General features: G+C 47.9%; 1 protein-coding gene across 2 annotated transcripts in view; it reads left to right on the plus strand.

Moving 5' to 3' along the window:
- The window catches only part of CLPB (ClpB family mitochondrial disaggregase), an 80,209-nt gene that overhangs the window by 22,170 nt on the left and 41,963 nt on the right, over positions 1-16,076 (plus strand). For both annotated transcript variants that reach the window (XM_081909770.1, XM_081909769.1), the window contains exons 4-5: positions 4,815-4,918; positions 9,523-9,651. In XM_081909770.1, the coding sequence (XP_081765896.1) occupies positions 4,815-4,918; positions 9,523-9,651 (233 nt within the window). The remainder of the gene's footprint in view (positions 1-4,814; positions 4,919-9,522; positions 9,652-16,076) is intronic.

A 16,076-nucleotide genomic window follows, 5' to 3' on the forward strand; every position in this document is an offset into this window, starting at 1 on the left:
TAACATCCCTTTAGGTTCCCAGGACAATCGCCGTGTCTCCTTGTAACCTTTAAAGGCAGCTCTTCAATGCGTTCAGTCTACAACTAAATTCAATTAGTTTTTTCTTATTTAAAGATGGAGTGAAAGAGGGCGGGGGGAGAGAGAGAGAGAAATCCAATTTTCGGAAACGTGGGACAGCCAGTTGGAATGGGCTTTGATGTTACAACCTCTCAGGGGCGCTTTACTTAGTCACAAGTTCATAAGCAAAAAAAGGCCTAATTATTTGGGAAAACACAGGATTAAACGGGCTCACAAAGGCCGAATATCCGCTCTCGGGCGACGCGATACGAATCCATGTGCCGAGTTCGTGTGTGGTGCAAACTTTGATGTGTGCTATGACAAGCTGAAAGTCGTGACCCCCTCGGGGAGCTCCTTAAGGCAGGCCAAGAGGCAGGGGGTGGACCTGGGGGTCTGTTTGTTTAACTTTGATGTCCGAGCAGCAACGGGCTCCCTTGTTTGCGGGGCTGCGGAGGGGTGGGTTGAGCGCCCCCCTCCGACCTTTGCAGGTGGACAATGGCCAGCGGTGGAGTGTGACGACTGTTGACCATTCCGAGTGGCTGGTGGACCAGAACAGGGTTTCGGGAGAAAGGCTGTTCATGGTACAATAATTGCCCCAGATGGTTCCTCGTCCCAGCCTTTGCCCAGTGTTAAGCCTTTTATCTGCTGAAGCTCCGACTCTGTGCTCGCCTGCCTGTCTGCCTGGTGCAGAACCAGTGTGGTTTCTTGGTTATGGCTTGGTACAAAATGTTTGTGGGACTGGCGGCTTAATCTAATTTCTTTCTTTCTTTTTATAAGAAAGGTCCTTGTATAAATGGCTCTCATTGGGGCCAGCCTCTGAGAATATACAGTGGTACCTTGGGTTAAGTACTTAATTCGTTCCAGAGGTCCGTTCTTAACCTGAAACTGTTCTTAACCTGAAGCACCACTTTAGCTAATCGGGCCTCCCGCTGCCGCCGTGCTGTTGCTGCGCATGCTGTTTCTGTTCTCATCCTGAAGCAAAGTTCTTAACCCGAGGTACTATTTCTGGGTTAGCGGAGTCTGTAACCTGAAGCGTATGTAACCTGAAGCATATGTAACCCGAGGTACCACTGTAATGAGAAGCTGATGAAGTCAGTGTCATAGTTTCCCCTCTTGCAGTCAGAGGATAATACAGTGGTACCTCTGGATGCAAATGGGATCCATTCCAGAGCCCCATTCACATCCTGAAGCGAACGCAACCCGCGCATGCGCGAGCTGCGAAACCCAGAAGTGATGCACTCTGTTACTTCCGGGTCACCACGGAGCGTAACCTGAAAACGCTCAACACATTTCACACAAGGTATGACTGTACAGAGGCATTGCCCTGATTAACATTCTTCCGGTTTCCCTGGGCTTGGAGCTCTCCTTGCAAGACACACCTTCCGTTTACTCTAAGGGACCTCCGTTTGAAATGGACCTCAAGAGGTTTGCAGCCTGGTCTATTACATGGTTGTTTTTAATATAAGGCAGCCTTCGCCAGCCTGGTGCCCTCCGGGTGTTTGGGCCAGCTGGGCTCGATGGGAGTTGTAGTCCAAAACATTTGGAGGGCACCAGTTTGGTGGCAGCTGCAGCTGCTTCGAGTTGTATGTACGTCAGGGGCAAGCGAGAACCGTTTTGGGAATTCCTGCTCCAGATAGTTTATTCATGCACATCACACGTCCCATCTCTCAGTGGAAGTGCACCGTGGAATAGGAGTGATCCTTCAGTTGCTGCAGCTGCTCCAGAGAGTGCAGACCTGGGTGGGAATAGCTGCCTAGGCTCTAGATTTTTGTTCGCAGGTAACCAGAGCTGTGGAAGCAACTGTACGCATAATCTTTAGCAATAAAGAGTTGACCACCTACCGTGCGCATGCCTTGATACCTTCCCTCCAGAGCAGGAGAAAACAAGCTGGTTCCAGCTTCCATGTGACAGCCCATAAACCTTTCTAGGTTAGCGGCCATCATTGCCTCTTGTGGGAGCAAGTTCTGTAATTCAACTGTGCCCTGCGGGAACATGGACTTCACCTTTTTCTCCCTCTCTGCGTTGTGCTTGTCACTTGAGGTCCACGTTGACCACCAGCTGCCTTGATCAACCAGATCTGGTTGCTGCTGTCCAGAGGCCCTGGCTCATTCTTCCAGCAAACTCCCATTCCTTCTTTTCAGGGGGTTGGACTAGATGACCCTCAGGATCCCTTCCAGCTCTGCAGCTCTTTGAGTCTATCAGTCCAGCTGTCGCGGCGCAAGCGTCCCTTCCAGCCCTTCCTCCCGATCACGTCACCCGGCCGCTAACAGCAGAAAGCACTTTTGCCGTCATCGATTTAACTGCCTGGTGAACTTTAGTTAAAGGCTGCCCTCTGGGTCAATGCAGATTTTTATATATGTGCAGATGAGGAGGCTCTGCTGCTAATGCAATTAAGACCTGATCAGCAAATTAAAGGCCTAGTTTGTTGAGGCAATTGAGCACCAGCTCAATCACAAGTTATTGAAACTCACAAGGCTGCCTGCTTCATAATGTATTTAGTGAGCCCCTTTTATGGGGGGGGGCTTCACTGTCTGTGTCACACACACACACACACACATACCATGCAAAAGTCCCAAAGAGGAAACACAGTCACTGTGGGACTCAGGGTCACTTCACGCATCACACAAGAACACGAAAGACCAGGATGCCCCCTGTTTCCCTTTTTTAAAACCCCACGTCTGCTGTCTCTGTGCCAGGGGGCTGTGGTTTGTTTCCAGGTCCTCATGGAGCAAGCAAGCGCTCAAAGCCTCGGTTCCTGCAATAGTCATGTGCTGCACCCATCTTTGCAGCCTGTGAGATTTTGTGATACGTGAAATGGGACTTTGGGAAGCAGTCACACCTGAAGTTATCAATGCCACTTTTGAATGGGGCAGAAACATTATTCACTTAATTGATGCAATAAATCAGCAGGAATTCTGATTGTAGAGTAAAATTTGCATCATTCTTTGGGGTAGCCTATGGAGCTGTTGAAAAGCTGGGACTCTGAAGTTTTGAAGGAATAGCTCTTCTCTGATCCCCCTGGCTGTAATTTGGTAGCAGGATTCTTGCTTTCTTGTTCTTTGTTTAAAATAACTAAATATCTCTCTCTCTCTCTCTCTCTCTCTCTCTCACACACACACACACACACACACACACACACACTTGTTTTAATCAGTTTGTTGTTGTTACGATCTCATAACCCACCCACCTCCGAGGCCTGTCGAGTCCTGTGATAGGATATAAATACAATAAATGAATAAAAATGACTTTTTAATGGCTATTTTACTTCTCATTCACCTTTGCAAAGGCTAATTTGCTTGAAAGTTGGAGTATGTTTTGTTACCTGCCAATTGGACAGGGCCAATCAATATCTGCAATTGCTCAAATGTCAGGCTGCCTCTGCGAAAGGGAACAGTGGTAATGTGAGCTGCCTGGAGGGGATGGCCTGCCATTTTCCTGGGACATTAGGCTGAAGGGCAATTGTATGTGAAGAAGACCTTTTATAGCCTCTCCATAGATCAGGCTGTTCCTTCCACTTCCTGTTTACAGCAGTCCACGTCAAACCAGGCATGGGGTGTGTGGCGTTAGTAGGGGTGAATCCAGGCTGCTGCAAGCAGGGACGCCTCGGTGCCTGCAGTCCTGCAGGTGGCTCAGGCCAGTGAGCCAAGGGGCAATGCCGCAGAGGGAGGGGGCAAAGGCTCATCACCGCACATCCTCTTTCCAGGTGGCCATTCTGGGCTCAGGCAGAATATAGGGACAGCCTCGCTGGAGCAGACCATATCTTGTCTTCTGTTTTCTCAGCTCCCAGCTTTGCTTATTTGAAAGTGAGCCCCCTTGCCCACCCCAACAATACCTTGCTTAACCCCTTCCCCAGAGAAGTTCAGGAACCAGGCAGAGGGCCTTCTCGGTGGTGGCACCTGCCCTGTGGAACGCCCTCCCATCAGATGTCAAGGAAATAAACAACTACCAGACTTTTAGAAGACATCTGAAGGCAGCCCTGTTTAGGGAAAGTTTTTAATGTTCAATAGACTATTGTATTTTAATATTCTGTTGGAAGCTACCCAGAGTGGCTGGGGAAACCCAGCCAGATGGGCAGGGTATAAATAATAAATTATATTATTATTATTATTATTATTATTATTATTATTATTATTATTATTATTCATTATACACCTTTAGATGCCAGACAAATGTTCCTTTTTAACCAGGCCTTTGGTTGATCTGCTTTACATCCTATTCCCTTTTAAAATGTATTTTTTTGGGGGGGGCTATTGGGTTGTATTTTGTGGTTTTATAACTTGATTTTATTCTGTGAACCACCCTTAGACCCCCCGGGTATAGAGTGTATTAATAATAATAATAATAATAATAATAATAATAATAATAATAATAATAATAAATAATGTACTGTATTTTTTGCTCCATAAGACACACTTTTCTCCTCCTAAAAAGTAAGGGGAAATGTAAGTGCGTCTTATGGAGCGAATGGCGCTTTGCAGGAGAGGCGCTGTGCAGAGAGGGAGAGCTGCGCAGTGCCCCTTCAGCGAAGTGCCTCTCCTGTGAAGCAGGAGGAGGAACGGAGCCCCTTCTGTTCCTCCTCCCACTTTGCTGAAGGGGCGCTGCGCAGAGACAGTGGCCAGCACTGTCCCATAAGCAGTACATGAGCATCATAGCACCTCTAGAAACGGTCTTACGGTCGGGTGCGTCTTATAGAGCGCAAAATATATAATACTTTATTAAATAATATTCAATAATATATATATATTATTTTCCAACAGTGTGGTAAAGCTTCTGCTCACGGCCGGAGCTGACCCAAACCTAGGAGATGAATTCAGTAGCGTCTACGAGACGGCCAAAGAGAAAGGGCTCCACTCCCTGGAAGGTAACGCAACACGGTTTGTTTGTTTTTCATTTATTTATTTCATAAATAATCTATGCACTGCTTGATTGCAACAAAAACCGCAAAGTGGTTTACAAAAAGATAAAATAAAAAGTCACAACCATGCTTTAAAACATACAAAAGTTAAACTAGATTAATAATACCTCAGTTTTCTAAGCATAAATAAACTCAGGACCACCTGCTGAACAATGGTGGACGATTCAGGATAGAAAAAAGAAAGTCCTCCTTCACGCAGCACAAAGTTAAACTAAGGAAATCTCTCCCAGAGGAGGCAGCGATGGCCTCCTAACTTGGATGGCCATGAAAGGGGCTTAGACAAATTCATGGAGAATAAAGCTGTCCACAGCCAGTGCCTGCGATGGTTATGCTCTGCCCTCCAGTAAATGCTTATGAATACCAATTACTGGAAACCACAGGAGAAGAGAGGGCTGCTCTTATTCTGCAGTTCCACTTGTTTCCCATAATGGGCATCTGGTTGGCCACTGTGGTGAGAACAGGATGCTGGGGTACATGGGCCCTTGGCCTGATCCAGCAGCTTCTTGTTACGTTCTCACGTTGTCTGCAGTGGATTCCTGTACTCTGCAGACCACCGCATCTCTCCAACAGTTGTAAGGGCAACACACCAACCTCAGGCCCAGCACCTTGCACTCCCAGCCAAGTAGGATGCAGAAGAGCGCTCTTCAAACATCCTTCCAATTCCAGCATGCAAAGGACGGCCTGCTGCAAAAGGCCACAGACTGAATGGCTCTGTCAAGGAGGTTAACACAATTGCCGTGGCTGGTTTTTTGTTTGTTTGTTTTAACCCTAATGTAAAATCTGGATCCTCAACTTGCAAAAAGAGATGGAGAGAGAAAACCTTTGCTCTAAGGAAAGGGGGAGCTCCAGATAAGGCCGGGGTTTAAACAAACAACTTTCAATGCCGGGAGAAATCCGTCACCTGATTCTGGAAATGTACCGCCTCCAAGCCATGGGGACCACGAACGGCTTCCTTGGGGAGGGAGTTTCTCTGGGGAGGGAGTTTCAAAGTTGCCTGGGAACAGCCACCACTGTGAAGGCCCTCTCCTCCATCCCCACCAAGCATCCCTGTGAGGGCAGTGGGACTGAGAAAAGGGCCTCTCCTAAAGAACTCAGAACCCAGGCAGGTTCATAGAATCATAGAGTTGGAAGAGACCACAGGGGCCATCGAGTCCAACCCCCTGCCAAGCAGGAAACACCATCAGAGCACTCCTGACATATGGTTGTCAAGCCTCTGCTGAAAGACCTCCAAAGAAGGAGACTCCACCACACTCCTTGTCAGCAAATTCCACTGTCAAACAGCTCTTACTGTCAGGAATTTCTTCCTAATGTTTAGGTGGAATCTTCTTTCTTGTAGTTTGGATCCATTGCTCCGTGTCCGCTTCTCTGGAGCAGCAGAAAACAACCTTTCTCCCTCCTCTATTTGACATCCTTTTATATATTTGGTTCATATTAGGAAATACGGTCTCTCAGATAGCTGGGACCTAAGCCATAAAGCCTTTGTGGTCTCTAATAATAGGTAAAGGTATCAGTAGGTAAAGACGTCTATTTTACCTACACTTGAGTATATATTGCACTATGTGGACCTAAAAGATGCCAGATTTCCCTTCCAGCTTTCATCTTGCCTTCTCTACCTGTATGATCTGGTCCATACGTCTGCAACTTTCATTTCTGCTGCTTTTCAGACAACTTAAGGTCTTACACATCGCCTCATTTTTCTCTCTGGCAGCAGCAGAACGGAAATTTTGCAAAGGGCTTTGCTGTTCTCCAGCAATGCCATTTCTTTGAATGCTAACCTGAGTTGCCATTTATTTAGGAAAGGCCAGTCAAGGTTAAAAGTCAGGGTCAGCAGATCAAATTTCAGAGCAAAAGGAAAAGAAAGAAGAGCACTTTCAGGCGTGGGCAGCAGGCTCTTCTCTCGCACTGAATGCAAAACAACATCTTAAACAAAGGAAAGCATCTTGCTAGACTTTGTTTACATCGAGAATACATCAACTAATGAATTAATTTTGTGGGGAGGGGCTGCGTCCTCTCCCTTTCCATCTATAAAACTTTTTGGCTGAGGAGGGGAGGAGTGAGATAGCTGGAGTGGAGGAAAATACAGCCACTCAGAAGGAAGTTGCATTAATTTTGAGGGTGAGGGTTGACATGTTTTATTAAAAAGAATAAATTCAGCTGCATTTTTTTGAGAGCAAGAGAGAGGGAGGGAGAAAGGAGATTGTGCACGCGAGAAAGAAAAACTGCCTTTGTTTTGCAGGGTTATTTTTAACGATTTGCATATTTTGTGTATAAATTTTTTTTTCTTCATAAAAGCATCCAAATCGGGGGAACTGTGCGGCAGGGCCTCCACGCGCAAAATATATTACAGACATTTATATGGATGGCAGGGAGGGGAGATGGAGAGCTGAAAATTTCCAGGCTCCCCCGTGATTGATGGCAGGCGAGGCTCCCCTTGACGCTTTATTGAGTTTCCGATGATTATCTCTCGCGGAGACATTTTTTACGGATGACGGCCGAGCTGTCACGGCGGACCACGGGGGGAAAAGCAGCCCAACAATAATAACGCTTTAATCTTTTTACTGCACTGCTCCCTAGTATCTCAGATTCATCTTCCCTGACACCAGCCACTTGATTATCATGCCCCCCCCCCTGGATAGGCAAAGGAGAGCAGGGAAGCAAACAAACAAACAAACAAATAAGCAAGCATATCTCAATCCCCCCCCCAGGAAAAAAACACCCCCTACACAAAGCATGGTCATACAAAAGTCACACCAATTGCTACTTCTGTAGGTGTTGAGGTTTATTAGCAGTGATGCCAGACAGGAGAGAACCCAGCTATTAATTACAATATTTTAGATGTGGCTCCTTTTATAACTTGGGTTTTTTTGGAGGGGGGGGAGTGGAAGGCGGTGTTAGGAAGGCGCCGTGGACGCCGTTTGCTGCCGAGGAGCCGATCTGAGCGCCTGTTCCCTGATCCTGCTAAGCACTACTTGCCCCAAGAATGGGGAGAGAAGGAAGGGCTCAACTTTGCAGGGATGCCTCCGCTGCAAAGCTCCTGAGCCAATTCCTGAGCTGGCTTAAGTGCCTCTGCTCTCCCCAGGAGCCCCCTGGGGAAGGAGAGCCAACCAGAGATCCCTTCACCCTTCTTAGAATTCACTGGCTGTTGGGAGGGGGGCACTTGAAGGAGAGTCAGCCCACGGCACTTTCTCTGGTCTAACACCAGCGGCAGCCTTGCACAAGGGATGGCGCCTGGAGAAGAAAGCATGGTCCACCCTCCAGACGGTTTCCTTGTTTGAAGAGCATCACAAGGGGCTGGGGGCGTGGCTTAGTGGTACCTTGCATGGGCTGTGCATGGGAAAGGCAGTAAATCTGGAAGGGGCCTTGGGCAGCCACAGCGCTGGGCAGGGTGCTCTGACTTCGCTTAAAACAATTCTGTGCATTGTGTCCTTGTGTCTCTCTGCCCATCTCCCCGGTCCAGGAACCCTAAAGTCTTGAATCAAGCAACAAGAAGCCTTTGGCCCGGGGCATTTTAATAAACCACTTGGGTTCTTTTTATTTCATTCATTCATTCATTTGCTTTGTATACCGCTTTTCCATCCAAAAAACAACAACAAACCCATGCTCAAAGCTGCTTGCAACAAAGAAACAGGGATGCATTTCCTACGAACTCTGCAAAAACAATTTCATAATATCGTAGTGAAACAATAACATAGCAACCATTTCACAGCATAGCAAATCAATAGCATACCAAACAAACCCACATTCCAATTCTAGAAATATAACAAGATTATTTAAACATTATTATTATTATTATTAATTGAATTTGTATACCGCCCTATAGTCTTATGTCTCAGACCACATACCCTGTGGTCACATTTTCAGATCCGTTTCTGTAGCCATGAGGGCTAGCAGCATTGATTTGATATTTGCAGTCTTCCGCTCAGCCTTCAAAACACATTAATTCCATCAGATATTTGAAGAGCAACAGCAGAGGTATACCCAAATCTTTTCCTGGAGGAGCAGGCTTATCGGTGGCTATGCCATGGGTAGGCAAACTAAGGCCCAGGGGCCGGATTCGGCCCAATCGCCTTCTCAATCTGGCCCGCAGACGGTCCAGTAATCAGCATGTTTTTACATGAGTAGAATGTGTCCTTTTATTTAAAATGCATCTCTGGGTTATTTGTGGGGCATAGGAACTCGTTCATATACTTTTTTTCAAAGCATAGTCTGCCCCCCCACAAGGTCTGAGGGACAGTGGACCGGCCTCCTGCTGAAAATGTTTGCTGACCCCTGGGCTATGCTCTGTCTCCACAGTTGGAAGCAACAGTTCTTCTGAATGCCAGTTGCTGGAAGCCACAGGAGGGTTCTTCTCAGATCCTGCTTGCAGGTTTCCCACAGGCATTTGAGAAACGGGCACTGGGCTAGATGAGCTCCCTTTGGGCTGAGTCACCAGGACAATGCTTATGTTCCTCTGATGTCCCCTTCTTTGAGGGCCGCCTAGCTAGATGTCTCAGCTACTTCTCCGCCATCCATGATTCATCTTCTCCCCCTGCCATCCTCTCCCTTTGCAGTTCTGGTCACACGGGAGGACGACTTCAACAACCGCCTGAACAACCGGGCCAGTTTCAAGGGCTGCACAGCTTTGCATTATGCTGTGCTGGCGGACGATTACTCCACGGTCAAGTTGCTTCTGGATGGAGGTAAGGGAAGAGCCGTCGTCACTGGTCATGGGGAGGGCAAGGGAGGCCAGTTGCCTGCTGGAACTTTGGGCACAGAATCTGATGACAGAGGCAGCATTTTTAGTCAGCATAGTTGCTGCACACACACAAAAGGAAGAAAATGGCTCACATTTTCTTTTTCTTTACATAATTTACTACATAGCAGGTATAATAACAGATGCCAAATAAAATAAAAGTAGAAAATAATGTCTCAAAGTAAACATAAAGGAACGATACGATAATCTTTATTGTCATTGTCCCATACAGAACAAAATTGAAAAATCTACATAAGGCATTCAAAACCCAACAAGCCTGCTATCCCAGCTATCCCAACCTGGTTAGCCCCCTAAAAACTCTGATACCCCATTTTAAAATACAATATACTCCCATACAGACTCCTTACAATGCATTTAAAACCAAAATCACACTTGGGTAGAAACTGTTTCTCAGGCGGCTAGTCCTAGTCTTTATAACCCTGGACCTTCTTCCAGAAGGCAGAAGCTGAAAGAGATCATTTCCAGGGTGAGCACTATCCTGCGCTATCTCTGCAGCTTTGTTATGGCACCTGGAAGCATAGATTTGATCCAAGGTGGGAAGAGCGCGCATATTTACATACTCAAATCAAAAATAATAAATTAATATCACAAGGTTCGAAGTAACATAATTGGGTTTATATTATCCTGCACCTCATTATTCCAAAAACATTATTAAAAAATTCTCAGTAAAGGCATTGTCTTGATGTCTGCCCTCTCAGCCTCTTGCCATATACATAAGTTTAACCTTGCATACCACGTCCCAGATTTCAGTGGTCTATTCTCACATTTTCAAAATATTTAGTGGGGGCTCTGCTCTCCAGAGCCCCTGCATGGTGCTGCTTCATTGACTCCTCGTCTCGGCCTCTTGTTTCAGTAGGGACTTGTGGGTGCTGGAGAAGGCAGGCAGGCAGGCTGACCTCAAGGAGAGGGGCCAGCTTCTGGTGCTCCTCTGAGCCCTGGCCCCACGGCATTGGAAGATTTGGAGCTTTGCATGAGGGGCTCTTTTCATGGATGTTTGGGCAACTTGCACGCCATTTTGGGGGGCTCCTTTCACGTGTGTTTGGAGAAGCTTTTAGTCAAACAGAAGCGAGGTGGGCTGGCGCAAGGGTCGCGACCTCCTCTTTGGGGCTTACTTAATTTAATGTGCTTGAGCCCACATTCTCGAAGCCTAGTTTCCCAGGGAGACTCCCAACCTGTGGCTTCCCTTTGTCCTGAATGTGGATGTCCTCCCGCCTGCCTGCCTGCCCGCCTGCCTCCCCCAGTGCTAGTCCTTACTACAATTATCCCAGCCCCCCAGCACCCCCCCCCCCAGTGCATTCTTCGGATTTTGTTCCAACTCCATCGGAGTCTTGATGGTCTTTTAAAAGCTCGCTGCCCTTTGTGAAGACAATGTTGCCATGTGCTGTGCCTTTGACATTCGAGAGCTGGGTGCTTCCTCCACGCCCGAACGGAACAGGCGCCCTTTGCCCTCTCCTTTACACTCTTCCCACACCTGCCTTTTTTCCAGAGTGCCCTCTGGTCTGGCCAACACTTCCTCCTCTGCTGGCCACTCTGCCCTCGGGGCCAAAGCCATTAACCACCCAGGCTCCCCGCCTTCCCTTAAACAGCCACTTCGTCCTTCGGTGGGGGTGGAGGTGCATTCTCTTTCAGCCCCCGCTGCCTGGCGAGAGGCAGCCTCCACCTCACTCCGTCGCTGTGGCCTTTGGCGGCCCCCTCGCTGAATCACTTGACCCTTCCTTGTGGTCAGCCTGTCCGTGCCCAGCAGACCGCGAGATGCGAGTCCCCTCTCTCTGTGGGCCGCTCGCGGGCTCCTGACCTGCGCTGACACCACTCAATGGCCTGCGTGGGAGAAGGAGCGCCCGCCTCGCAAGGCACGTTTCAGGCTTCATTCAGCCCATTCCATACCCGATCGATTCTTGGGTTTTGTGTTCCTTTTATTGGCCCAAAAAGGGGCCCAAAGCAAGCAGCACGCGCAGGTTGGTGGGGGCTTAATAATGCACGCTGCCTTTTGAAAACGGTCGCTGCATGTTATTATGGGGCTTAAAACTTTCCTCCACCTTCTTGCTCTGGGGCATTTCGCAGCCAGAGAGCAGCAATCCTTGGTGATGGAAGGTGCAAGAGGAGGAGGAGGGTACCTTCCCCTGGTTCTATAGGACTGAGTCCTTCCGCTTCTTCTGTGGCAAAGTCCCTGTCCCTTGACGGAATAAATGGGGCAGACAAAATTAGCAAAGGGGTGAGCAACTCCCCAATGAAGAAAGGTTACAGCATTTGATTTGGAACTTTTTCACTGAGAGAAAAGGCGAATAAGAGGGGACGTGATAGAAATTTATAAAATTATGTGTGGCATGGCGAGAACAGATAGAGAAAAGTTTTTCTCCCTCTTTCCTAACGTGAGAGAACTTGTGGACATCTAATGAAGCTGAATGTTGGAAGATTCAGAACAGGCGTAAGTTAAACAGCCACAGGAGGCGGTGGCTTTAAAAGAGGATCGGACTAATTCATGGCAGGAAGGACTGCCAGTGGCTAATTAGACTAATGAATTAGTCTAATTTTGATTAGTCTAAATCCACAGTTGGAGCCAGCCGTGTTTCTGAATACAAGTTGCTGGAAACAGCAGGAGAGGAGAGAGCGGCTCTTGTGCTCAAATCCTGCTTGTGGGTTTCCCATTAGGGCATCTAGCTGGCCGCTATGAGAATAGGATGCTGGACTAGATGGGCCATTGGCCTGATCCAGCAGGCTATTATGTTTTTACTGTGTCTGGATTCTTTGGTTAAATAGGATAGCCCTCTGCTTCATTGGCTGAATTAGATTGTCCTCAGAAGGTGAAATACTAATTTGCTCATGTTCCTGATTGCCTTAAAACAACTCAGGTGGTAGGTGTGCACCTAGAATTGCATAATGTGGAATTGGCCCTTGCATTCTCTGCTCTAGACTCAATGCCCTACAGACCTCTGTTTTTTCACAGGCCTCTTAGCAGTGTATTTCCATGAATGGAAAGTACCAGTGCCCTTGTCTTACCCCTGCCATTTGTGCAGGGCAAAAGGCAGCAACGACCGTTGTGTGTGGGCTCTTGCCCCAGCGCAGCGCCGTCTCCATCATTCGCATAGCAAAAGACTGTGGTCTGGTCCAGTGATGTAGGTTGGGATGATTGCAATGGTGCTGTCTCATCAAGCAGAGCTATGGAGAGGTCAGATGTGGGCACAGAAGGGAATGTGATGGAAGCAGGCCAGAGGACTCCTTTACAGGAGCACAAACAAACCCCTTTGCATTTGCAACTCATGAGTGCAAATGCAGAACTTACAAGGTTGTTCATTTCCCGTCTCCACTTCCAAACAGACCACAGGATTCTGGTTCAGAAGAGGATGTCGCGCTGGTCCCAGTGCAGTTGCCACTCTTCCTCCCACATTGTGGGTTTGCCCTTAAAATAGAGGAACATCTGCCAAGGTCCTGCTTCTCTGTGCCTAGATCTCTCTCTCCCTTTCTCTCTCTCATCCTGCTCATATTTACAAGAGAATGTGATAAATTCCGTATTGATTCCTTCTGTTGCACTGTAAATTTTGCAAAAGATGATTAAATAGTGCAATAGAGTCTGCCAGCGCCAGGGCTCAATATGTTGTGGGCCGGCGGTATCGACCCCCCATATCTGAAGGCAGCGAGCTCCAACCCCAGCAGCCCCAGACCAGTAATTAAACTCCGGCGAGACCGGGATGTAAAAGCCAATCTTGTCACGGCGTCGAGGGCTCCAGCGTCCCGACACGGGGAGCGCAATAAGCGCCTGACCAGCAGCAGGTTTATGTCTGTGTCGAAGCTTTTAAGAATAGTTTCCCCACAGGGTGGGGAGCAAATGGAGCCCTCGGAAGTCTTTCTGGGCACAGAGGTTTTCGCACTGACACGACCATTTGTAAGACATTTAATAGCGCCATATAAAGGGAACGGGGCGGGGGAATGTTTGTGTGTGTGTGATAGGAGACAGACGTCACTTGTTTTTTGCACTTGTTTTTTCCTTGTTGCACACACGGGGCCAAGAAGGTTCGCACATTCGTGGCAGCATAGGAGAGGAGGAACCGTACCGCTCTTAAGTGGGGAGTGGGGTCCGCATGTCTGAATTCCCCCTCAAAGAAAGAAGTCAGTGGCCCTGGAAAGTTAGGAGGAGGGTCAAGCCCTAATTCTCCCTGACACACCGACTTTCCATGCGCCAGGCCATTTTTGACATTAGAGAGCAACAAGAATGTAAGAAGATGCAGGTGAATCAGTCCAAGTGGATCTTCTCTACAACATTTGACAGAAGGAGAAGTTATCCATTCATGTTTGGGTATTGGGCATCCTGTTTTCACAAGAAATAACACTGCTAAGGAAAGCTGCAAGCAGGAGTCGAACACAAGAGCGCACCCGCTTCCTGTCCAACTGTGGAGGCAGAGTAATAGCCTTCAATTGCCCTCTTCTCCATGAATTTCTCTACTTCTCTCTTGAAGCCATCCAGGTTGGTGGCCATCACTGCCTCCTGTGGCAGGGAGTTCTGTAGTTTAACTATGCACTGCATTAATAAGTCCTTTCTTTTATCGGTCCTGAATCTTCCAACATTCAGCTTCCTTTGATCTCCACAAACTCCAGTGCTAGAAGAGAGGGAGGAAACATTCCTCTGCCCAGTTTATTTCTTTAATTGATAACTGAAGAGCATATGAGCAGCCAAAGGCCCATCTAGTCCAGCCTCCTGTTCTTACAGTGGCCAACCAGATGCCGCAGTGGGAAAACCGCAAGCGGGATCCGAGCACGAGAGCATTCTCTGGCAAATGGTATTCAGAAGCATTGCTGTCTCAAACTGCAGAGGCAAAGCAGAGCCATTATGGCCAGTAGCCATTGATAGCCTCAGGGGACTAATGTAGTCCAGCACCTTGTTCTCCTAGTGGCCAGCCAGCTCTTACAGTCTGTTCCGCTTCTGGCCATTTAAAAACCAGCTCAGATGACGAAATCACACAGTACATCCAGAAAACTTTCAGATTCAAGCTTATAAATGGGAGGGACTTTTCCAATTTGGGGTGCTTTTGAAAACCCTCTCTGAGTTCACTCCTGCTGTGGGTAATGTGTTGCAGTGATGCTACAGCAGAAAGAGTTTTCTTTGCCTTAAATAGCAAGGTAGCATAAGTGAAGTGCTTTGCGCATAAGAACCTAAGAAGAGACTGCTGGATCAGGCCAGTGGCCCATCAGCATCCTGTTCTCACAGTGGATGGTCAGATGCCGTAGTGAGAAACCCACAAGCAGGATTGAGCACAAGAGCAACTCTCCCCTCCTGCAGCATGAATTTGCCCAGTCCTCTTTTAAAGCCATCCGGGTTACTGGCCATCCCTGCTTCCTGCAAAGGCAAGTTCTGTAGTTTTAACTATGCAGTATGTGAAGACGTCCCTTTCTTTTATCTGTCCCGAATCTTCCAACATTCAACTTCGCGAGATGTCCCCGAGTTCTAGAGCAATTCTGTGGTGCTATGTAAATCATGGTTGCTGTTATGGAAAGATTCCCTGAGATCTGTGACTTGTTGCACCTCAGCTTCAGAATGTAAAAGAGCCAGCACAAGGGTGTGGGCCCAGAAGAGGAGACCTCGGCCCTTTTGGAGGCGGCTTGAGGGTGCCCAGCACCCCAGGTGTCCCACCCTTCTGAGCTCAGTTGTATATATATTCCGGGAAGTGGCTTTCACCTGTCAGGCCCAGCTGAGACAGGTGACACTTTGTCGTTGGCAGAGGTGATTAGAACCATGAGCTGTTGGCAGAGAGAGCTGGATTTATTGCGGCTGGCGCAGAGCTGCTGCTATCTCCGTTTTTAAAAAGCTACCTGTGAAGTATCTGTGCCGCCCCATATCAGAAGCACGTTTATTTTACTGGAAAAAGGGTGATCATGTTAATTCAATCACGGTGAGGCTCAGGAGGACAGGAGTCTCTTTCTATTACTTTAACTAGCCATGTAGAGCAATAAGGATGTCAGGGCTTGTCAGAGATGATGGCTGATGACACGGCGTCATCCCTTGTACGGCTGTGAAGGCGGCTTCCTCCTGGCAAAGGCTGGACTGGCTGTTTTGGGGCTTGAAGTCAGTCCTGCTGACGGTAGGTGACATTTCATGCACTCACACACTTCCAAAGTCCTACTGTGACTTCCAGAGAAGAAACCTCGCAGCCAGTTTATTCCTTGTAGCTGATGAATATAGTTGCTGCTTTGGATATCTCTCTCGCATAGCAATTTTTTTATTTCCCTGCTTTGGATATCTCACTAGTACTGCAATGAAAATGATGGCGAGAGGCTACTCGGGTCGATGGAATAAAGCAACATTAGTGTGGAGACCCTACGGCTTTAAAGGACCAAGGGGGCAACCACCTATGTGGTGGG

This window comes from Podarcis melisellensis (genome assembly GCF_964234715.1).
Source record: "Podarcis melisellensis genome assembly, chromosome: 4".
NCBI lineage: Eukaryota > Metazoa > Chordata > Lepidosauria > Squamata > Lacertidae > Podarcis > Podarcis melisellensis.